The sequence below is a fragment of the Malaclemys terrapin genome, chromosome 12 (genome assembly GCF_027887155.1).
Source record: "Malaclemys terrapin pileata isolate rMalTer1 chromosome 12, rMalTer1.hap1, whole genome shotgun sequence".
Lineage (NCBI taxonomy): Eukaryota > Metazoa > Chordata > Testudines > Emydidae > Malaclemys > Malaclemys terrapin.
In genome coordinates, this window is record NC_071516.1 from 2,796,377 (window position 1) to 2,819,076 (window position 22,700).

The window sequence follows — 22,700 nt, forward strand, 5'->3', positions numbered from 1 at the left end:
GCACAAGCAGAGCTCCCGGGATGCAGCCAGGCGGAGGCACTAGGGGAGAGGTGCTGGGGTGAGATGTACCTTGCACCGGGGCTAGGGGCAGGACTGACGCACATCCTGCTCTGAACGGCCCCCGGTTGGGGCGGCAGGAGAGCAGTTTGGCCCGCGGGAGGGGGTGAAGGATGAAGGTTCAGAGGCTGGCCATGCAGCTGCGCAGGAAGGGGCAACAGGCCGGTCCTCAGCCCAACCCAGCCGGTGCAGGAGGACAGCAGAGCCCCCTTGGAATCGCTCGCCGCTGACCCATAACCTCTTGTGTTAGGTGAGGGGACATCGTCTCCTCCACCTGCTGCCCGGCGTCCCTGGGGCTGGTCCTGGGTTCGCCCCTCTCCCCTTGCCTCACTCACACTTCCCTTTGTTCGCTGATAAGTACACAGCCCTGGGCTCACTCTAGTCAGCCGGTCCCAGCCCTGGGGCTCCCCCTCGTACAGACAGACCCAGCCCTACCAGCAGGCTGTGTTGTCTTGCTACCCACATCCCTGGGAGCTGGGACTGAACACCCCACGACTCAGTCATGGCTTCTCCACCTGCCTGTCCCTCCTGGCTCAGCGTGCGCGGGGCTGGGGGCCCGGTATGGGAAAGGGAGAGAAGCCCTGACGTGAAGCCCAGCATAGAATCGCAGAAACGTGGGGCTGGAAGGACCCCGAGAGCTCATCCAGTCCAGCCCCAGCGCTGCGGCAGGACCAAATAAACCTAGACCAGCCCTGATGGATTTGTCCAACCTGTCCTTAGAAACCCCCCAGGAAAGGGATTCCACAGCCTCCCTCGGCTGCCTGTTCCAGAGCTTCATCACCCTTAGAGTCCGAAAGCTCCAACCATTTAACCTAACCCTCCGTGGCTGCAGATTACGTCCATTCCTCCTTGTCCTGCCTTCAGTGGACGTGGAGAACAACTGAGCCGATTCCGGCCTCTTTAGAACGGCCCTTAACACATCTGAAGACTGATACCAGGTCCCTGGGTCAGGCTCTCGTCTCTACACGAAACATGCCCAGTTGATTTAACCTGTCCGCACAGGTCAGGTTTTCTAAACCTTTTACCATTTTTGTTGCTCTTCTCTGGACTCTCTCCAATTTGTCCACATCTCTCCCAAAGTGGGGTGCCCAGAAGTGGGCACGGGAGTCCAGCAGAGGCCTCCCCGGTGCCGAGTAGAGCAGGACAATGACCTCCCGTGCCTTACGTACAACTCTCCTGTTAACACCCCAGAAGGATTTAGCCCTTTTCACAACTGCATCACATTGACTCACGCTCAGCTGGTGAGCCTCGGTGACCCCCAGCAGCACCACCACCTAGGCCCCATTTTGTAGCCGGGCATTTGATTTTTCCTTCCTAAGTGTCAGACTTGGCATCTGTCTTTGCTGAATTTCCTCTTGTTGCAGCTCCACGGAAGGTGACCCTGGGGCTGGATGGCGCCGCGGCTCTCACTAGGCCTCCCAAAGTCCTGTCCCAGCCTGCCTCAACTCCCTGCCAAGCCCTGCGTTGGCGCCTTCAGGGCAGGCCTCCCCTTCCCTTGCTTCAAAGTCCAGCACGGCTCTCCCCAGGTGGCTCGCGGTGAATGGGAATCCCCGGGAGGCCGAGAGGGTCGGAGCCCCTGCTCCGCAGCCTGTGGGTGGGGGAGCACCTAGTGAGTCCTCTCAGCTGGCCGGCGGGCCGTGCCGTGGGAGGGCCGGGGAGCTGCACTTTCGGTTTCTGAGTCCCCTGCAGCTGCTTCTGCGGTTTTGTTCCTGTTGCTCTCAGCCCAGCCCTGTTTCAAGGCCTTGGCTCCACTTCCTCATCTCTCCGCTTCTGCTTTCAGTTTTCACTTCAGTCAGTGGTGAGCTCTCAGCTGGCCCTGACCCCTGCCCAGTGTCTAGCCCCCTGGTGCAGGGCTCCGGGAGGTAAGTGAGCCAGGCAGGTCGGACACTCAGGGGGCGGCTTTTGCTCTCCAGCCTGGCGGTGTGGGTTTTTCTGTGCCTGCCGGGCTTCCCTGCTGCCGAGTTCCTCTTCCTGCTGCCGTGTGCTCGGGGGAGAGGTCTGTCAGGCCTGTGCGGTGCCACATGCAGGGACCGCTTGCTCACGTAGCCTCGGGCCGACCGCCTTGCGAGCGGCACGCCTGGAGTGCTGGATGGCGCTCCGTGGGCCAGCGGGGGCTGTGGTCGGGGCAGAGCCCCGGCTCGACGAGCTGCAGGGCCTGCGCTGCTGACCAGGGCGGCTGGCAAACGGGGCTGGGGTTGGAAGGTCAGCGGGGCAGGGCTTGTACCTGCTGGGTGGGGCCCAGCGCCCAGCTCGCTGTCAGCGCTTTCCTGGCCTCGTCCATCCAGCTTCCGGCAGGAACGGGGATCGGGGTCTGAGGCATGCAGGGCAGGGACTTGCCTCAGCACAGGTGGGGCCTGCAAGACCCAGCAGGGCCATGGCCTGAAAGCGCTGCCTGCACCTGGGCTGATCCAGGGCTGGGCTAACGGGACTGACTCCTGCAGGGAAACAAAGGTGCCCACACGCTAGGGTTACCATATTTCAACAATCAAAAAAGAGGACGGGAGGAGCCCCGCCCCTGTCCTAGCCCCGCCCCTGTCCCGTCCTAGCCCCGCCCCTGCCCCTTCCACTCCCTCCCACTTCCTGCCCCCTCAGAACCCCCAACCCTCCCCCCCACTCCTTGTCCCCTGACTGCCCCCCAGGACTCCACCCCCTCCCTAAGCCTCCCTGCCTCTTGTCCCCTGACTGCCTCCTCCTGAGACCTTCCCCACATCCTAACTGGCCCCCTAGTACCCTACCCCCCTACCTGTCCCCTGACTGCCCCAACCCTTATCCACACCCCCACCCCCTGACAGCCCCCCCCAGAACTCCTGACCCATCTAAACCCCTCTGCTCCCTGTCCCCTGACTGCCCCCTCCTGGGACCCCTGCTCCTAACTGCCCTCCAGAACCCCACCCCCTACCTAAGCCTCCCTGTTCCTTGTCCCCTAACTGCCCCTTCCTAAGACCCCTCTCCCTAACTGCCCCCCAGGACCCTACCCCCTACCTGTACCCTGACTGCCCAAAACCTTACACCCCCAACCCCCAGACAGCCCCCCCCAGAACTCCCAAACACCCCCCTGCTCCTTGTCCCCTAACTGCCCCCTCCTGAGACCCCCCACCTGTACCCTGACTACCCAAAACCTTACACCCCCAACCCCCAGACAGCCCCCCCCGAACTCCCTGACCCATTCAACCCTCCCCCCTGCTCCCTGTCTCTTGACTACCCCCCCCCACGAACCTCCCTGCCGCTTCTCTGGCCCCCGGCTGTGCTGCAGAGCGGCGCGCTCGGCAGCGGGGGAGGGGAGCAGGCTCGGAGCCAGCGATCTGTGAGTGCAGGGAGGGGAAGGGAGAGGAGTGGGGGTGTCAAGTTTCAGGAGGGAGGAGGGGGAAGTGCAAGCAGGGCTCTGGCTCTGGCTGTCGGAGCACCGGCTGCTTTGTAAGCGCGCGCACGCTCTGCATGGGAGGGGGGAGGAGGGGAAGTCCGGACATTGACAAATTCCCCCCGGACGCTATTTTTAACCCGAAAAAGCCGGACATGTCCGGGGGAATCCGGACGAATGGTAACCCTACCACACGCCCGCTGGGAAAGCACTTTTAAAAGGAGGGCCAGGCAGCCACTGGGCCTGTACGTCCGCGCTGGGACAGCACTGTTGGGGTCCACCCGCCTCGCTTTGGGAGCAGGGGGCTGCTGGGCCCAGCGTAGCGTAGAGCGGGATGGAGCAGGCGTAATGCGCACCGGAGAACAGAAGAGGGAGCTCTGGGGCACGGGTGGGGAGAGCTAAGCGGGTGCATGGCTAGTGGGAAGGGAGGATGCATGTGACCCTACCCGGGTCGCTTGCCCGGGCCACGCCAAGCCCAGCACAGAGCCCCAGGGAGCCCCGGACTCTCCCGCTGCCTTTGGGGGAGGTTAGCAGCACCGCGCCCTCGCCCTGGGTGTAGGGTGACCAGATGTCCTGATTTTATAGGGACAGTCCCGATTTTTGGGTCTTTTTCTTATATAGGCTCCTATTACCCCCCACCGCCTGTCCCGATTTTTCACACTTGCTGTCTGGTCACCCTACCTGGGTGGCTGGGCTCCCTTCCGGGGAGATGCAACAGCTGCACCGGGCCCCTGGCATCCAGCCCCGCTCCCCCAGCCTGGGTTTGACATGTGTCAGGACTGAGATCCCCACTTTGAACTTTAGGGTACAAATGTAGGGGCCTGCATAAAAACTTTTAAGCTTAATTACCAGCTTAGCTCTGGTTCGGCTGCCACCATTTTCAATGGATTCCCTCCCTGGGAAACCTTGAAAAACCTTCACCAAATCCCTGGTGAAAACAAATCCAACCCCTTGGATTTAAAACAAGGGGAAATTAACCATTCCCCTCCTTCCTCCCACCAACTCCTGGTGAATCAAGATCCAAAACCCCTTTGGATCTAAAACAAGGAAAAAATCAATCAGGTTCTTAAAAAGAAGGTTTTTAATTAAAGAAAAAGGTAAAAATCATCTCTGTAAAATCAGTATGGAAATCAACCTTACAGGGTAATCAAACTTAAAGAGCTCAGAGGACTCCCCTCTAGTCTCAGGTTCAAAGTACAGCAAACAAAGAGAAACACTCTAGTAAAAGGTACATTTACAAGTTGAGAAAAACAAAGGAAAACTAACACGCCTTGCCTGGCTATTTACTTACAAGTTTGAAATAGGAGAGGCTTGTTTAGAAAGATGTGGAGAACCTGGATTGATGTCTGGTCCCTCTCAGTCCCCGAGAACGAACACACTCCCAAACAAAGAACACAAACAAAAGCCTTCCCCCCCCAAGATTTGAAAGTATTTTGTCCCCTTATTGGTCCTTTAGGTCAGATGCCAGCCAGGTTACCTGAGCTTCTTAACCCTTTACAGGGAAAAGGATTTTGGAGTCTCTGGCCAGGAGGGATTTATAGTACTGTACACAGGACAGCTATTACCCTTCCCTTTATAGTTATGACACGCCCCCCAAATCACAGATAGTGTTGGATGTTCGGTTCCACACTGGCTGTGATTTCTTCCTGGAGTTCTAGGAGAAAACAGAGTTAATAAGACACATGTACCTTTAGACATACTACTGATTATATAAAAACTAACAATATGTTTCATTCCAAAAACAATTGTTAACCAGTTAACTCTGGGAAACTTTCCCGGGAGAGTGCATTAGCCACTTTGTTAGAAGCTCCCGAAATGTGTTGTATTTCAAAATCAAAATTTTGGAGAGCTAAACTCCACCGAAGAAGTTTTTTGTTATTTTCCTTGGCGGTATGAAGCCACTGTAGCGCAGCATGGTCTGTTTGTAGTTGGAAACTCCGTCCCCAAACATATGGGCGTAGCTTTTTTAGCGCATACACAATGGCATAGCATTCCTTTTCGCTGATTGACCAATGGCTTTCCCTCTCAGACAGTTTCTTACTGAGAAATACGACAGGATGGAATTCTTGATCCGGTCCTTCCTGCATTAAAACTGCTCCCACGCCTCGCTCGGACGCATCTGTGGTTACTTGGAACGGTTTGTCAAAGTCTGGGGCCCTTAGCACAGGGTCAGACATGAGTGTTGCCTTAAGCTGGTTAAAGGCCTTTTGACACTCATTAGTCCACTGAACTGCATTTGGCTGTTTCTTTCTGGTTAGGTCTGTCAGCGGGGCGGCGATTTGGCTGTAGTGGGGTACAAATCGCCTATAATATTCAGCCAAGCCTAAGAAGGATTGGACCTGTTTCTTAGACTTTGGAACCGGCCACTTTTGGATAGCATCCACTTTGGCCTGTATGGGATTTATAGTTCCTTGACCCACCTGGTGCCCCAGGTAAGTCACTTTGTTTTGGCCTATTTGACACTTTTTAGCCTTAACAGTTAGTTCTGCCTGCTGGATGCGCTCGAAAACTTTTTCAGGTGCTCCATGTGCTCTGCCCATGAATCAGAAAAAATGGCCACATCATCGAGGTAGGCAACTGCAGATTCTCCCAATCCCGCTAGGAGACCATTTACAAGTTTTTGGAAGGTGGCGGGTGCATTTTGCAACCCGAAAGGGAGTACATTGAATTCATACACCCCTGCCTGGGTGACGAAGGCTGACCTTTCCTTAGCGGGTTTATCTAGTGGTACTTGCCAGTACCCCTTGGTTAAGTCTAAAGTAGAGATGAATTGGGCATGTCCCAATTTTTCCAATAGCTCATCTGTGCGTGGCATTGGATAGTTGTCAGGACGAGTTACAGCATTTAGCTTACGGTAGTCCACGCAAAAGCGTATTTCCCCATCTGGTTTGGGAACTAGAACCACTGGAGATGCCCATGCACTCTTAGAGGGGCGGATTATACCCATTTGTAGCATGTCCTGGATCTCCCTTTGTATAGCAGTTTTGGCATGAGGTGACTCCCGGTAGGGTGGGGTTCTAATAGGGTGAGCATTACCTGTGTCAATGGAGTGGTATGCCCGTTCGGTCCATCCTGGAGTGGCTGAGAAAATTGGTGCAAAGCTTGTGCACAGCTCCTTGATTTGCTGTTGCTGCAGACGTCCAAGGGTTATGGAGAGGTTTACCTCTTCCACGCCACCATCCTTTTTTTCTTCGTAGTAGACACCTTCAGGCCACTCCGCGTCATCTGTTTCCTGGGCTGTAAACTGGCAAACGTTTAATTCTCTGGAATAAAAGGGCTTAAGAGAATTAACATGGTATACTTTAGGCTTTATGTTGGAGGTGGGGGAGGTTATGAGATAGTTAACAGCTCCTAGGCGCTCCTGGACCGTGAATGGTCCTTCCCACGACGCTTCCATTTTATGGGCCTGGATTGCCTTTAAGACCATGACTTGGTTTCCTACTTTGAAGGACCGTTCTCTGGAATGTTTATCATACCAGGCCTTTTGCTCTTCCTGAGCATTCTTTAGGTTTTCTTTAGCAAGGGCCAAAGAATGTCGGAGGGTGTTTTGTAGGTTGCTTACAAAGTCTAGAATGTTTGTTCCTGGAGAAGGCGTAAACCCCTCCCATTGTTGCTTCACCAACTGTAATGGCCCCTTAACCTTACGGCCATACACAAGTTTAAATGGTGAAAACCCTAAACTGGGATGTGGTACAGCCCTGTAGGCAAAAAGCAACTGCTGCAACACTAGGTCCCAATCATTGGAGTGTTCATTTACAAATTTACGTATCATGGCCCCCAAAGTTCCATTAAACCTCTCCACCAGGCCATTGGTTTCATGGTGGTAAGGGGTGGCAACCAAGTGATTCACCCCATGAGCTTCCCACAGGTTTTCCATGGTTCCTGCCAGGAAGTTAGTTCCCGAATCTGTAAGGATGTCTGAGGGCCAACCTACCCTGGCAAAAATGTCTGTTAATGCCTGGCACACACCTTTAGCCCTGGTGTTGCTTAAGGGTACTGCTTCCGGCCATTGGGTAGCAAAATCCATGAAAGTCAGTACGTACTGCTTTCCTCTGGGTGTCTTCTTTGGGAAAGGACCCAGAATATCCACAGCTACGTGCTGAAATGGGACCTCAATTATGGGTAGTGGCTGGAGAGGGGCTTTAACCTGGTCTTGGGGTTTTCCCACTCGTTGGCACACCTCACAAGACCGGACATAATTAGCAACGTCCTTGCCCATTCCCTCCCAGTGGAAGGACTTTCCCAACCGGTCTTTGGTTCTGTTCACCCCAGAATGGCCACTGGGATGATCATGGGCTAAGCTCAAGAGCTTTACCCGATACTTAGTGGGAACTACCAACTGCCTTTGAGGATGCCAGTCTTCCTGGTGCCCACCAGAAAGAGTCTCCTTGTATAAAAGTCCTTGTTCTACAACAAACCGGGATCGGTTAGAAGAGCTGAGAGGCGGTGGGGTGCTCCGCGCCGCCGCCCAAGCTTTCTGAAGGCTGTCATCTGCTTCCTGCTCGGCCTGGAACTGTTCCCTTGATGCTGGAGACATCAGTTCCTCCTTGGACTGTGGACTGGGGCTTGGTCCCTCTGGAAGCGATGCAGGTGCTGGGGCTGTTTCCATTGACTGTGAACCGCTGTCCGCTGGTGCACTATGTGGTATCTCAGGCTCTGGCTGAGCCTCTTGGGTAGGGTTATCTGCTGCTTCTGCCAGTTCAGGCTCGCTGGTGCCCTCTGGCGTTGGAGTTGTAGACGGGTTTGCAAGGGCTGGACTCAGGGCTGGCAATGGTTCTGGTGCTGGTTGCGTTGCCAGTTCCGGTTCTGGGACTGGCTTTGGCTGGGTCTCTGGGATTGGATCCACTACGGCTGTTGCAGTCGTTGGCAGAGGATCCAGTTCCACCACCTTTGTCTGGGTCTCCGGTAACACAGACGGGGCCCTGGTGGACGGCTCAGGAACAGGGATGGGGGTGAAAGCTTGCTTAGCCTGGCTGCGGGTGACTATTCCCACCCTCTTGGCTACCTTCACATGGTTGGCCAAATCTTCCCCCAGCAGCATGGGAATGGGATAATTGTCATAGACTGCAAAAGTCCACATTCCTGACCAGCCCTTGTACTGGACATGCAACGTGGCTGTAGGCAAGGTTACAGATTGTGACACGAAGGGTTGAATTGTCACTGTAGCCTCTGGGTTGATGAGTTTGGGGTCCACTAGGGATTGGTGGATAGTTGACACTTGAGCCCCAGCGTCCCTCCAAGCGGTAACCTTCCTTCCGCCCACTCTCAAGGTTTCCCTTCGCTCCGAGGGTATGAGAGAGGCATCTGGGTTTGGGGATCTTTGGTGTGATTGGGGTGTAATGAACTGTAATCGGTTGGGGTTCTTGGGGCAGTGAGCCTTTATATGTCCCAGTCCATTACATTTAAAACATCGCCCTGCTAAGGTATCACCGGGACGAGGTTGGTTGGTGGAGACTGGTGTGGTGGGGTGAGAAGGCGTCTGGGGTTTTCCTTGGGATGTGGGTGGGGCCTTGGGTTGTCCCCGGTGGTAAGGTTTTGTTTCGGCTTGCCCCTTCTGATATTTGCTCCAACTGCTACTAGTTTTTTTCTTTTCTGCCACCTCCACCCATTGGGCTCCAATCTCCCCCGCCTCAGTTACAGTTTTGGGCTTCCTATCTAGGATGTACCTTTCTATTTCCTCAGGAACACCCTTTAAAAACTGCTCCATTTTTACTAGGGAAAGCAGATCTTCCAGAGATTTAACATTTGCTCCTGATACCCGGGCATCACAATTTTTGTCAATGTGGTAGGCATGACGGGTAAATGACACATCCGGTTTCCACTTTAGGGCTCTGAACCGCCGACGGGCATGCTCGGGTGTTAGCCCCATTCTGAGTCTGGCCTTGTTTTTAAAAAGTTCATAACTGTTCATGTGTTCCTTAGGCATTTCAGCCGCCACCTCTGCTAAGGGTCCACTGAGCTGCGGCCTCAGCTCTACCATGTACTGGTCTGCAGTGATGCTGTATCCAAGGCAGGCCCTTTCAAAATTTTCTAAGAAGGCCTCAGTATCATCGCCTGCCTTGTAGATGGGGAATTTTCTGGGATGGGAAGTGGTACCTGGAGGGGGGTTGTTAGCATTGGCTGGTGCATCCTGCTTAGCCTTTGCTACTTCCAGTTCATGCTTCCTTTCTTTTTCTCTCTCCTCCATCTCTTTTTCTTTCAGCTCCATAGTTCTTTTGTGAGCCTCCTCTTTGGCTTTTTCCAGCTCCATCTCTCTTTCATGGGCCTCCTTTTTGGCTTTTTCTTCTCTTTCTCTCTGCTCTGTCTCGAGTTTTGTTAATTGAAGCAGTCTCTGATGTTTTTTTTCATTTTCTTCTGCTTCTAGTTTGGCCAGTTCTATTTTGTTAGCTACTTCTTTGGTAGTCATTTTCCTGTTTTCTTGTGCTGGGTAACCCCCTTTGCAGTTGACAAACTGGGAAGCTCTCAGCTCTGGCTGCTGCAGAGTTAACAGTAACTTTCTAACTAGCTACTCGGAGGATGTAAAAATAAAAAAAAACAATTCAGCTTGTAAATACCTTTTACCAGTCATTTGCTAATTGAACCCTTCTCTTAACAAAGGACCTGTAAAAAAAACTTAACACCTCTGCCTTCAGGCAAGGAGAGATAAGATATGCATCTATCTACTTCCAGCTTGGCTTTCCAAGCAGCTAGAAGGAAAAAAAAAAAAAATCACTGGCTTTTGGGTTTAAAATGATCCCACCGCTATTCACCATGTCAGGACTGAGATCCCCACTTTGAACTTTAGGGTACAAATGTAGGGGCCTGCATAAAAACTTTTAAGCTTAATTACCAGCTTAGCTCTGGTTCGGCTGCCACCATTTTCAATGGATTCCCTCCCTGGGAAACCTTGAAAAACCTTCACCAAATCCCTGGTGAAAACAAATCCAACCCCTTGGATTTAAAACAAGGGGAAATTAACCATTCCCCTCCTTCCTCCCACCAACTCCTGGTGAATCAAGATCCAAAACCCCTTTGGATCTAAAACAAGGAAAAAATCAATCAGGTTCTTAAAAAGAAGGTTTTTAATTAAAGAAAAAGGTAAAAATCATCTCTGTAAAATCAGTATGGAAATCAACCTTACAGGGTAATCAAACTTAAAGAGCTCAGAGGACTCCCCTCTAGTCTCAGGTTCAAAGTACAGCAAACAAAGAGAAACACTCTAGTAAAAGGTACATTTACAAGTTGAGAAAAACAAAGGAAAACTAACACGCCTTGCCTGGCTATTTACTTACAAGTTTGAAATAGGAGAGGCTTGTTTAGAAAGATGTGGAGAACCTGGATTGATGTCTGGTCCCTCTCAGTCCCCGAGAACGAACACACTCCCAAACAAAGAACACAAACAAAAGCCTTCCCCCCCCAAGATTTGAAAGTATTTTGTCCCCTTATTGGTCCTTTAGGTCAGATGCCAGCCAGGTTACCTGAGCTTCTTAACCCTTTACAGGGAAAAGGATTTTGGAGTCTCTGGCCAGGAGGGATTTATAGTACTGTACACAGGACAGCTATTACCCTTCCCTTTATAGTTATGACAACATGCTTCTGTTTGCTTTAAACAGCCCCGGGATTCTGCTGCGATGGGGACGAAATATGTGGAGGAGACGGCGAAGAAAGGTGGGGTCCGTGTGGGGGTCCAGGGAAATGCCCACCGGTGCACGGAGGTTTGGCCTGGACATCCCTAAGTGGGCATGCTGCAGGACACGCTGGCGGAGATGGGGGGCAGAGAAAGCAGATGTTTGTCGCGAGGGGGATTCATTGTTCTGTGAGGCAGCTCAGTGTGGGGCTGCAGTTTGTTGACGGGGGTCCCCCAGAGCCATGGAAGGACCGCTCAATCTTTGCATAAATCTAAATAATGATATTCGTCTATGGTAATTAGCAACTTGGGCCGCAAACAGCTCCCAGCAGCTCCCCTGCCAGGCCCTAGATGGAGCCCACATGGCCCTTTGAGCAGGTCCTGCCCTGGCCCTGAGCCAGGAGACCCCCCCCAGTAGGGCCCAGTCCAGCCTGGTCTCTTGTGCTCAGCAGAGGAGCTGGCCCTGAAGCTGGCTAAGGCCATCGAGGGCGGGGACAAGGAGCTGGCACGGGAGTGTGCTGGCGGGCTGGCTGAGCAGCGGGCGCCCGTGACGGTGCAGGTGAAGCCGGAGGCCTACCCCAAAAAGGAAATCAGGTGGGTGCCACCCGTGGGCCTCGGGGCAATGGGGATGGTGGCCAACCGCGGTCATTGTCCCTTTAAAGGGGGTGTTAGGCCACTCCTCCAAGAGACTCCATGGCAGGCGCTTCAGGGGGCTGGGGTGTGGCCACTCACTCCCCAGAGTGGGTGGGATCCCCATTGCAGCTCTTGGGTCTCCCTCCTGTGGCCCTGGCCTCCTTCACTCCATACACTGGGGGCAGCTCCAGTGTGAGGTGTGACCCGGCCAGGAGGCGATGCGGCTTGGCCCCCCTCTAATGACTAGTCCACAGGAGACGTGAAGGACCTAGGGCATCCTCCTGCCCAGCCCCTGAGCTTCTGGCCTGGGCAGCTAGCCCCCAGCCCCTCCCCTGCTGTTCCCCCTCCCTCGCAGCCTCAGCTCGCTGCGCTGCTGGTGCAATGCTCTGGGCGGCGGGGCGAGCTCCTGGGGCAGCGAGCTGCAGAGCCGGGGCCTGACCCGGTCTCTGCGCTGCGCGGTGGCGTGGCTGGCTCCAGCCGGGTGGCGCGGCTGCCTGGCCTGGTGCTCTGGGTGGCGTGGTAAGGGGCAGGGAATGGGGGGGGGGGGTTGGATAGAGGGCAGGGGAGTTTGAGGTGGTGGTCGGGGCAGGGGTGTGGATAGGGGTCGGGGCGGTCAGAGGGCAGGGAACGGGGGTTGAATGGGGGCAGAGGTCCCGGGGGGCAGTCAGGAAGGAGAGGGGGGTTGGATGGGGGCAGCGGGGGGCAGTCAGGTGCGGGGGGGTCCTGTGGCAGTCAGGGGACAGGGAATGGGAGGTTGGATGGGGCAGGAGTCCCAGGGAGGCCATCGGGGGCGAGAAGCAGGGGGGGGTCGGATAGGGGGCAGGGGCCGGGCCATGCCTGGCTGTTTGGGGAGGCACAGCCTCCCTTAACTGGCCCTCCATACAATTTCTGAAACCCGATGCGGCCCTCAGGCCAAAAAGTTTGCCCACCCCTGACCTAGGGCTTTGGTTCCTGCGGGGGAGGCTGCACCTGTTGCTCTGATGGTCCCTGGGTCAAAGCCCCTTCTCAGGTCTGCAGCTGTGTGGAACCAAGAGGTGGGCCAGCCCTGGGCTCCGTAGGGAAGAACGAGGCGACTTGGGCCGCGTGAGCACAATGGGAAAGACAGAAAGCCGGAGCACGTGAGCTGGAGGCTGTGACCGAGGCAGGCGCCGGGAGCCATGCACGCACCTTGCGGTGGGACCTCGGGGAGGGCAGGAGGGATACCAGAGCCGCTCTCACTGCCTCTCTTCTTTCAGCTTGTGGGTGGGAGTGGAGGACGCCCAGATGACCACAGTCCCCATCTACCTGCAAGTCAATCCTCATATGACTTTGGCTTCTCTGAAGGACATGGTACGGGCCTGAGGGCTGGAGCCGGGGGCACTGATGGCATGAAGCGTGGGGTGAGACCCTGCGGCCTCGCACAGGGGGCCCTGCAGGGCGTGAGCAAGCAGCCCCACGTGTCACCACCTCCAGGCTACACAACGAAGCAGCAGAGTGAGCCTGGAGGCGGGTCCAGGCTTAGGCAGGGGGCTCCCGAGAGCAGGTGTGGACACCAGGGCCGGTGGTCTCTCTCCACATCCCAGTCCATGAGCTGCTAGTGCGGCCCTGCAGCCCTCTGCTCTCTTTGCCTCGAACGCTGACAGCCGCAGCCGTGTGCCAGACATTGGCTGGTGTGCACCGGGGTGTGTGTGATCACCGGCCTTGCAGGCGGCAGCCGCCTCGTGGGCTGCCGGCTGACTGCGGTATCTGTCGTGTTACTGACACCCCCTGCCTGTCCTTCCTGGGCTGCCCTCTGCTCGCCTTGGTTCGTGCGGCGTGAGCTGCTGGCACCTGTTGCCGGTGGGCGCCAGCGTAAGGTCACTGAGTGACTGCCCGTCACAGCACCCGGCGGCCAGCTGGTTCTGAATGAGGCCCTCGGTGTCTCTTCGTGTCTCCTGGCCCAGGTATTCCTCCACTACGGCTTCCCACCCAGTGTTCAGCAGTGGGTGGTGGGCAAGAGGCTCCCCGGAGACCAGGAGACCCTGCACTACAACGGCATCCAGCGAGATGGTGACATGGCCTATCTCTACCTCAGGTCTGCCAAAGAGGCCAAGCTCAGCAAAGAGACATTCCAGAGGGAGCGGCAGCGCCGAGTCCTGGCAGGTGAGGCTGGGGGAGCGGCCGAGGGGAGCCCCAAAGGCAGAGCCTGGCGCTGGGGAATTCCAGCGGGCAGGAAGCAGAGGGGACTGCTGGACTTGCGGCTGAGGATGGCTCCCCAGGGCAGAGGGCCAGCGCTGGTCTCAGGAGGAGAAGTCCCTTGCGGGGCGACGGCAAGAAGCAGGCGCTGAAATCCGGGGCTGCACCGAGTGCTGGCTCTGGAGAGCCGGCCAGAGCGTGTGGGAGCAGCAAGGAGATCCGTCTCCTGGCAGCAACTCCCTCCCTCTCTCCTCCCTAGAACTGGGCTTCGGCGACATCAGCCTGCAGCCTCGTGGGAGCCAGGAACTGGCGGACGCGGGGCTCGGAGCCGGGGCGCAGGAGCAGGACAGCCTGTGCATGGAGGAGCTGAGGCATGAGCTCTCGCAGGTGGAAGCCGCCCTGCCCCCTGAACCCCCCAAGGTAAGAGAGCCCCAGATGCAGGGCGCCAACGCCCCCCCCGCCCCCCCCGGCTCGTTTCTTTCACCTCCCGTGACCTCACCGTGTTCCTAGGTCGGCTGGGTCTGTCCGAGCTGCACCTATGTCAACAAGCCCACCCGCCCCGGCTGCGAGATCTGCTGCAAGGAGCGGCCCGAGGACTACGCGGTGCCCCCGGCTTACCAGCCGGACGAGGAGGAGCTGGCGAGGATGAGGAACGAGGAGGAAGCTATGAGGCAGTCCCTACAGGTTGGAGGCCGGGATGCTGGGGAGCCGCGGCTGCTCAGTGCCGCCACTGGCTGCCGGGGCAGATCCTGTCTTGTGCACTGTCGCCGTAAGCAACCGTTGTAATGCGGCTCCTGGTGCAGCACCCTGCCCTGGCTCCACTAGGCTGGTCCCTTGGGGCATCTCTTGGCACAGGGTTCCCTGCACAAAGACTGACCAGGAGGTGAGGATGGGGGGCACCGGTTCTTCCCTTCTTCCTCTAGGCCAGCTGCACGCCCGGCTGGCGCCGCTCAGCTGCACAGGACCCTGGGGCGCTTGTCACGGGAGCTGCCCTCATGCTACACCGGTTCTCCCCGCGGCTCATGGGGCTTGTCTAGCCTGTGGCAGGAGGACTCGGGAGCGCAGCATTACACTGAGCTGGGAGGCACGGGGCAGCTAGCACCGGCCTCCGTCTGAGCTGGGCAGAGAGAGCCACGCTGGCTCGGGAGTGAGAGAGCGGGGCCTGCGAGGGGGGCCCGTCGCTCCCAGGCTGCTCCGGCGAGGCAGGGGCCCCAGGCAGGTCCAGCCACTCATGGTGCCTCCTCTCCAGCAGCGGGGCCTGTAGCCAGGAATGGCGCCAGGGTTTTTGGCGCCCTAGGCGGGGGTCCTTCCGCGCTCCCGGTCGTCGTCGGCAATTCTGCGGTGGGGGTCCTTCTGCGCTCCCGGTCTTTGGGGCACTTCGGCGGCGGGTCCCGGAGCGAGTGAAGGACCTGCCGCAGATTGCCGCCGAAGACCCGGAGCGCGGAAGGACCCCCCACCTCCGAATTGCCACCAATGCCGCCCCCCCAAATCCTGGCACCCTAGGCCCTGCCTGTAGCCCAGACCTCACCAGGGCTAGCAGCGGAGCCGCGCTCTGCACCAGAGCCAGACGAGCCTCATTTCCGGGCTCTTTCCAGCCTCCACGCCGTGCTGCCGAGGGGCCTGCCCCAGCTGGGCCCTGCTGCGGGGCAGGGAGGTGCAGCCCGCAGCGCCCAGCTGCAATGGAGCCGGAAGGCTGCAGCTGCGTGTTGCTCCTGGTTTTAAGGGAGCAGCGTGGGGCGCGGCGGGCTGGGCAAGCTCCCGTCACAGGGTGGGCACGCAAGGGAGAGCTGTGGGCGCCGGGTGATGGCAGAGGAGGCTGAGTCCCTTCTCCCTGTTTATTTGCATGAAGCTTTTGCAGTGACTCCAAAGGAGCAGGCCTGAGCGGGGGAAGGAGGGTCCAGGCCCTGTCACAGCCTCCCTGGGGGCAAGTCACTTATTGATTGGTTGAGGCGCCCAAATCGTTTGGGTGAGCTGGGCCTTAGTTCCCCTCTGGACAGCTCTGAAATCCATCGATGGCTGGAAGTCGCTGCTGGGATACTAATGACTTCCCCTCCCCCATCCCACTGGCCAGGCTGGGGTGGGGCACCTCGGGCACCATTTATCGGAGACAGGGAGGGAGGCTGAGAGGACACTGAAAACAAACCCTGGTTTGAGATAGGCTGGAGGAAGCAGTAGTCCCCCTGCCGCTGAATGGGGGTCCCCACCTAGCAGGCGAGCACTGGCTTATTGTGACTTTGTGCTCATAGCACCAAACTGTGCGACTTCACTAATTCCTGCCTTTGAGCTTCCAGCATTGTGGGGTGGCCAAGGCGTTGGCTTGATTCCTGGGGTAAGTCCTTACACCCAGGCTGTAACCATCCCTAGGGGACAGACTGGCAGCCCAGAACAGCTGGAGCACAAAGCATGCTGGGGTCAGGTCCCTTCCCTTCCTGGGCCACTGCTCGGGGAGGCCCTTTCACTGTCCCTGCAAGCCTGGGGAATCCCCATTGCACAGAGCATTCAGCAGTGGGGATCCAGCTGGTTGTCGGCTGCTGGGGTGGCGTAGAGAGGCCAGGGCACAGCCCCGTAGGGGTCAAGGTTCCTGATAGGAACTGTAAGCGAAGTGCCCCACCCACCAGCCCCTCCTGGTGACACTGGCTGTTCTGTCTGCCTAGGTGACGGAGCAGCAGAAGATCGAGAACTACCAGCACATCCTGCAGGTGGACAGGCAGAGCCTGGTGCCCACCGCTGAAGTGATCGAATGTCCCATCTGCTTTGTGACCCTGCAGCCTGGAAAGGGGGTGACCCTGCGGGAGTGCCTGCACTCCTTCTGCAGGTGGGTCGGCCCTAACCCCGGCCCCTCTCCCGCCCAGCCGGCCTGCGCCCGGGAGCCCTGGCCCTTTCCCCGCCCAGCTGGCCGGCCTCTGCCCCGGTTCCTCTCCTGTCTGGCTTCTGCCCTGGGAGCCCCGGCCTCTCTCCTACCCAACCGGCCTGCGCCCGGGAGGCCCGGTCCCTCTCCCAGCTGGCCTCCACCCCAGGATCCCTGGCCCCTCTCCTGCCCGGCCGGCCTGTGCCCAAGAGCCCCGGCCCCTCCCCTGTCTGGCATCCACCCTGGGAGCCTTACCTGCCTCAGACCCTCCTAGGCTTTGCCAGCTGGTTTGTGTCTCTGGGCTAGAGCGCCTGGTTGCACACCCCTGGCTGGAAGAGCTGCCCAGCTGGGCTGCGCTAAGAAGACCGAGCGTTCCCCCGGCTCACTTGCCAACAGGGAGGGCGTCGGCAGGGTGCCCCATAGGGCCAAAGATCAGTAGCCCGACAGGGAACTAGCCTGGTTGAATCATGTTAACAGGCTATGCTCCTGCATTAGCCTTCTTAGCCTGGCCCAGCTGTGGAGGGTGGACGGCCTGGCCTCAAAAATCTGAGGATCCCATCAGCTGTGGGGAGCAGGGGCTCTGCCAGACAGGAACCACTAGCAGGAAGGGGCGGGGGGGAGGGAAAAGCAGTGTGTCAGAGCCCCTCCCCCACCGTGGTGTTCATCACATCTTAACCCACCCCCGCGGGGCCCAGTCACGGGTGGGATTGTGCTCCTGCTCGACCCAAAGGCTTCAAACCGGCCCCTGAGTAGGAGAAAACGGGACTGGAGACGATGTGCTGGGCGCTGACGGGCCCCCGTGCCGGAGCAGGGATACAATCATCACCACCCTGTTCCATCCTCTCTGCTACCCCCCTTCCAAGCCCTCAGCCCTGCTCGTTTATGGGCACCTGCCATCAATTAGCCACCTACCTGCAGGGGCTTTACCTCCAGCCCTGTGCCCTGCAGCCACTAACCCTCTGCATGACAAGCCCCCACCCAGAGCGATTGGATATGGGCAGGCACCAGTGGCTGTGCTGCCCAGCCAAGGGCTTCGAGTCCCTGGCAGCCAGTGCCCCTCGATCAGCTAGGAGCTTGGTTCAGTGCAGCAGGGACCTGGTGAGGGAGAGCTAGGAGCCCCCTCCAGTGCTGTGTACCGCTCAGACCTGTGTACAAAGGGAAGCTGATTGCTGGGGTGCCAGTCTGCAGGGAGGTGGGAAGGAGCCAATCGCTGGTGTAATCCCCTCTGTACCCACCCAGGGGCTGGGGGCCCCAGGCACGCTGCGTATGCTCCCCTGGGTTATCCATGGGCCCGGGCTGCTGGGGGGATTCTGCTCCTTACCTCAGGCCTGGCCCCTAGGTGACCCCATCCAGCTCAGTCTTCAAGCAGCTTGTGCCTTGCTTGTGTCTCCTCTGACCCCGGCTCCCTCCAGGGACTGTCTGAAGGGGACGATCCTGAACAGCCTGGAGCCGGAGGTGCCCTGCCCGTACATCGACGAGAAGTACTCCTGCTCGGGACAGCTGCTGGAGCGTGAGATCAAAGCGGTAGGGGCCAGGAGCAGGAGGGGCAGAGCCAGGGGTGGGGTGGGAGCTGCAGGCACAGCTGAGGCGGGATACAACCCAGGAAAGCGAGGGCATGCCAGCATGCCCGGGTCCCGTAGGCTGGGCTAGGGCAGGGAACTGCGGCTATTTTGTGAGGGAGCAGGGGGAGGCGGGGCAGGGAGAAGAGGATGGGGCTGTTATCAGTCACTGCCAGGGGATGGGCGAGTGTCTCGGTGCTGATGGAGAGGGTTGGGTCCCACTCACAGCTCCTGAGTGCTGCCGAATACCAGCGCTTCCTGGACCTGGGCGTCTCCATCGCCGAGAACCGCAGCCGGTCCAGCTACCACTGCAAGACCACGGATTGCCGGGGCTGGTGCATCTTCGAGGACGACGTGAACGAGTTTGCCTGCCCCGTGTGCCAGAAGGTGAACTGCTTGCTCTGCAAGGTGAGATGCCCCCTGTCTCCGCAGCTTCCCAGGGAGAGAGGCCAGGACGGGTGGAGGGGAGTTCAGAGCCCTCTGGGCTCTGCGAAGCCAGGTGCCATGGGGCATGGCTGTATTCGGGGAAGGGGTGGGGGGATCCAGCTTTAAAGCAGCTGGTGGCCTTTGAGCTGTGTGTGGCAGCAGTGACCAAGCTCACGAGCCCTGCATGGCTGCCCCGGAACTGGCGAAGGCCGTGCCCGGGGCTTTAGACGCGCCCGGAAGGAGCGGCCTGTTTAAGGCACGTCCATGTAGCCCTAGAGCCATGGCGTCACATGCTGCCTGCCATGGTCCCTCCATGCAAGGGACAGAGGTAGATGGAAAAGAGAACAGCATTCCTAGAGGTGCTAACAGGGCCAGTGTGAACCTGCGCCGTGGCCTTCGCTCTGCCAACAGCAGATCGTCGCCACGGCCCTGTGCTCCATCCTTCTCCTGGAGCCAGTCCCAGCTCACTCTGCTCTTCCCCTCAACTCTGGCCACTTATCCTTGCCCCACAAAAGAGGCTTGGAATGTGTATGCCGGCCCTGCCCTGCAGTGTGAGGGGGTGCCCCGGGGTCCCACTCCATCTCCGTGACCCAGGGTTGTATTGGAGGAGATGTTCCCCTACGCACAGTTGCTGTAACTGGGGGGAGGGGACCTGTGCTGGCCCCTGAGCCGGGGAGCAGCAGCTGGGACACACGGCCAGGCAGTAGCACCTGCTCCAGGAGGCGTGTTAGAGCCTGGTGAACTAGCAGGGTGCTCTCCCCAGGCCATTCACGAGAACATGAACTGCAAGGAGTATCAGGACGACCTCAAGCTCCGGGCTCAGAACGACCAGGCTGCCAGGCAGACCACCGAGATGCTGACGGTAAGAGCCTGCTCTGGCCTGGCCCTTTTGTGGGCAGAGCGAGGCGGGGGGGAGAGGGGGCAGGATAGGAAGGGGCTGCAGCCTAGCACTGAACATACAGCCAGGACGGCACAGCAGATTTAATGTAAAGAGGCGTGTTACCATTCTCAGCCCTCGCTGCGGCTTTAGGAAATGCACTGACCAGGCGGATGGGGAGGGGGTTGTAGAGAGTGGGAGATAAGGGAACGCCCCAGCTTCCCCCTGCCAGACCAGGGGAATGTGACTGCACCAAGATGAGGGAGTATTGGCTTTAGAGAGCCAGGTAAAGCGACCAGTCCACTGATTCGGAGCTCGGGGCAGCCCAGCCGCTAGCCCCATCAGCTGCAAAGGGCAAATCCCAGTGAGTGTCTTAGGTGGCACTGCTGGGGATCCAGATAGGAATGGGAAGCCGGGGCCATCAGCTCCCCCGTGCACGTTAGCATTGCCCTCCTGTCCTTTCAGCTGATGGTCCAGAGCGGGGAGGCCATGCACTGTCCCACCTGTAAGATCATTATCCAGAAGAAGGACGGCTGTGACTGGATCCGCTGCACTGTCTGTCACACGGAGATCTGCTGGGTGACCAAGGGGCCGCGCTGGGGGCCAGCGGTAGGTTCGGAGCATGAACCAGCACATGCGACTGTAGGTTCGACCTGGGGAATCCTGCCATTCTGCAGAGTCGCTTGCCCCAGAATTAAAAGAACCTGCCCAACACAAGCCCCTGTGGCTCTGCCTTCTCAAGTCTGCAAACAGCCCAACCCACATGCTCGGAGGCATGAACCACTGGCCGCAGCTGGGCTGTTCCCTCTGATTGTGACCGTTTAAATGACCGCCTGCTGCTGCACACAGCTGGCCCTTGGGAGGCTGGAGCGGCTGGCAGGGGTGCAGAGCGGCTGGCAGGGGTGCAGAGCGGCTGGCAGGGGTGCAGAGCGGCTCACAGCTCAGCTGGCTGCAGAAGTGGGGAGTTACTTCCAGTGCTCCATTACATTTTCCTTCCTCTCCCACCCCCCAGTGCCAAGAGCCTTGCCTGCCTCCAGCCTGCCCAAAAGTCAGCCCTGCCAGCAGCCTAGCACGCATGCCTGGCTCCCGGTCCCACGTCCTGACGGCCTCTTACCCCTCCCTCCACCGCCTGCATGTGCATCATCTCTCCTCTGCTTTCCTCTCCCCAGGGCCCGGGCGATACCAACGGGGGCTGCCGCTGCAGGCTGAACGGCGCTCCTTGCCATCCCCAGTGTCACAACTGCCACTGAGCACGCAGAAGCCAAGACGAAGGAGGGGGTGGCCGCTCCCTACACAGTGCTCCAGCCCCGTTGGGGGGGCACACAGCTCCCCTCGAGCCCCTGGCTACTCTCCCCACCATGCCTTCACACCCTGGGGCCAGGCCTGTCGGTTTCTGGCTCCCTGAGCCCACCACAGACTCATGTGTCCGCTCGGGGAAGGACTGCGCAGGTCAGCAGCCATGGGGCGAGCGGAGCGTTCCTGTTTCATGGATTGAAGGCGGACTTAGGAGAAGGCTGGGTGCTGGCTGCCCCGTGCTGGGAACCCAGTGCCCTGTGAAAGTTGAGGGGGCCCTACCTCACAAGCTGCTCCCTTCGCGTGTCCTGCTGCAGCAGCTGTGGAGAAAATGACCGGGCTGGGTTGGAACAGCAGGCTGGGAACATTCGGGCTCCTCTAGTTCATGGAGGTGGCAGGTACATTAGTGTCCCTCAGGCTTGAAGGAGCCCTTCCTCATCCCTTAGGGAAAACATGGCTCCCCTCACCTATAGGTCAGCATTGCAGCCTGAGCCATTTTGCCAGCCACAGGGAAAAGGGTTTTTGGTGCCCCGCATCTCCCAAGTGGCCAAGCAGAAAAAAGGGCCAGCCCCTCAGAGAGAAGCAAAACTGCTGAGCAGTGCAGGGGACTGCCTGGGCCACCACCCCTCCACCTGGCTCCAGTTACAGCCTGCCCGCTGCAGCCCATTGGCACGTCTCAGTCAGCTGGTGCAGCAGGCCCCAGCCCAGCTGGCGTGCACAGTCCGCTCCAGGGCACTGGGGACAGACCGGGCAGTGTTGGGTTCTTAGCAGGCAGCTTTCGTTGCCCTCCACCTGGATTTACAATAAAGAGCCAGAAGTTTGTGTGTCGACCCAGTGGTGCTGTGCCTGGTTATGCAGATATGGCATCTTCTGAGAGGCAGGCTTAGCCTGCCCCTCACACATCAGTGGGTTGTAGACGTAACTGCCAAACTAGGCCAAATGATTCCTGCTGGGGAGGGGCTGGTGTCTGTCAGCAAGTGGTCTCACTGTGAGAGAATCTCCACACAAGCTGCCAAGTCAGCATCACTCCATTGCCATCCATGCTGATTTATCCCACCCGAGGAGCCAGTCCCCTGGCTAATGCCTGAGCCATGCACGAGACCCCCCCTGGGCTCCTGCTATTCATGGGTAAATCCCACTTCCCTTTACAAGATCTGGCTACCTGGATTTTCCTTCGGGGTGAAGTCCAACTCCCTTCCTGGCCTATGCTGCTGGATAGCAGAACGCTGGTAACTAGCTGCTGTTGTGCAGGGGTGGGCTGCGTTTCACCAGCGGATGAAGTGATACGTCCAGTTTAACATTCCTACAACAAACTTTAAACGTGATTATGAAAATTACTTCTTGAGAGGAAGTCACAGCATGCTAAAAATAGCACCAGCCCACTCTAGCAAACCGCCTGCCTGAAACACGTCATGGAGCTGGGGAGAGGCACACCAGCAGTGTCTGCAGGGCTCAACAGAGCAGGGCTGCTAATGAACTCAAACCCAGCTGTAGATGGTGCTGCCAGGCTGGGGTCAATGGGAGACGACTGGATGGGTGCCACACAGCCTCCTTTCGAGGTGGCTAAGAGTGACATGGGCAACATGACCAGCATCTCTGACCATGGCACTAAGTGCATTGCAGCCTCTCCCTGCTCGCCCGCCCATTCTCTCGTCCTTTCACCTTCCTCAGTTCAGAAGTGAACCTGTGGCAAAGAGGGAACTAGAAACAATGAAGCCCCTTGAGCAGCGACACATCTGAGTCAGTGGCAGAGCTGGAAACAGAACCACAGGGTGACTCACTCACTGCACAGCACGACCAGCTCCAGGCTCGGGGGAGACAGAAAAGCCAATTTTGCACGGCCCAAGCTGCAAGCCACGTGCCTGGGCAGCCAGGAGACCTGCTAGCCC

At 58.1% G+C, this 22,700-nt stretch overlaps 1 protein-coding gene across 4 annotated transcripts; it reads left to right on the forward strand.

The window, feature by feature from the left end:
* Window positions 1-1,468: 1,468 nt before the first annotated feature.
* Window positions 1,469-21,641, forward strand: RBCK1 (RANBP2-type and C3HC4-type zinc finger containing 1). Of its 4 annotated transcripts, none has more exons than XM_054045347.1 (13): window positions 1,469-1,666; window positions 11,008-11,062; window positions 11,471-11,615; window positions 12,890-12,983; window positions 13,577-13,775; window positions 14,068-14,228; window positions 14,319-14,492; window positions 16,463-16,623; window positions 18,069-18,180; window positions 18,444-18,623; window positions 19,405-19,503; window positions 19,984-20,127; window positions 20,688-21,641. In XM_054045347.1, exons 1-13 carry the CDS (start codon window positions 1,598-1,600, stop codon window positions 20,766-20,768), a joined length of 1,674 nt encoding a protein of 557 aa, XP_053901322.1. In that variant the 5' UTR covers window positions 1,469-1,597; the 3' UTR covers window positions 20,769-21,641. The 4 variants fall into 4 exon arrangements, with proteins under 4 accessions (XP_053901322.1, XP_053901323.1, XP_053901324.1 ...); XM_054045348.1 differs by having other exon boundaries at window positions 11,474-11,615; XM_054045349.1 differs by lacking the exon at window positions 1,469-1,666 and adding an exon at window positions 1,796-1,919.
* The last annotated feature ends 1,059 nt before the right edge of the window (window positions 21,642-22,700 follow it).

Excerpts from the sequence above, each read along its gene's own strand:
- RBCK1 (XM_054045347.1), top strand. The coding sequence starts at position 1,598 with ATGGGAATCCCCGGGAGGCCGAGAGGGTCGGAGCCCCTGCTCCGCAGC. Across the intron at positions 11,616-12,889 it reads TACCCCAAAAAGGAAATCAG|CTTGTGGGTGGGAGTGGAGG; the intron begins GTGGGTGCCACC and ends CTCTTCTTTCAG. Across the intron at positions 14,229-14,318 it reads TGCCCCCTGAACCCCCCAAG|GTCGGCTGGGTCTGTCCGAG; the intron begins GTAAGAGAGCCC and ends CCGTGTTCCTAG.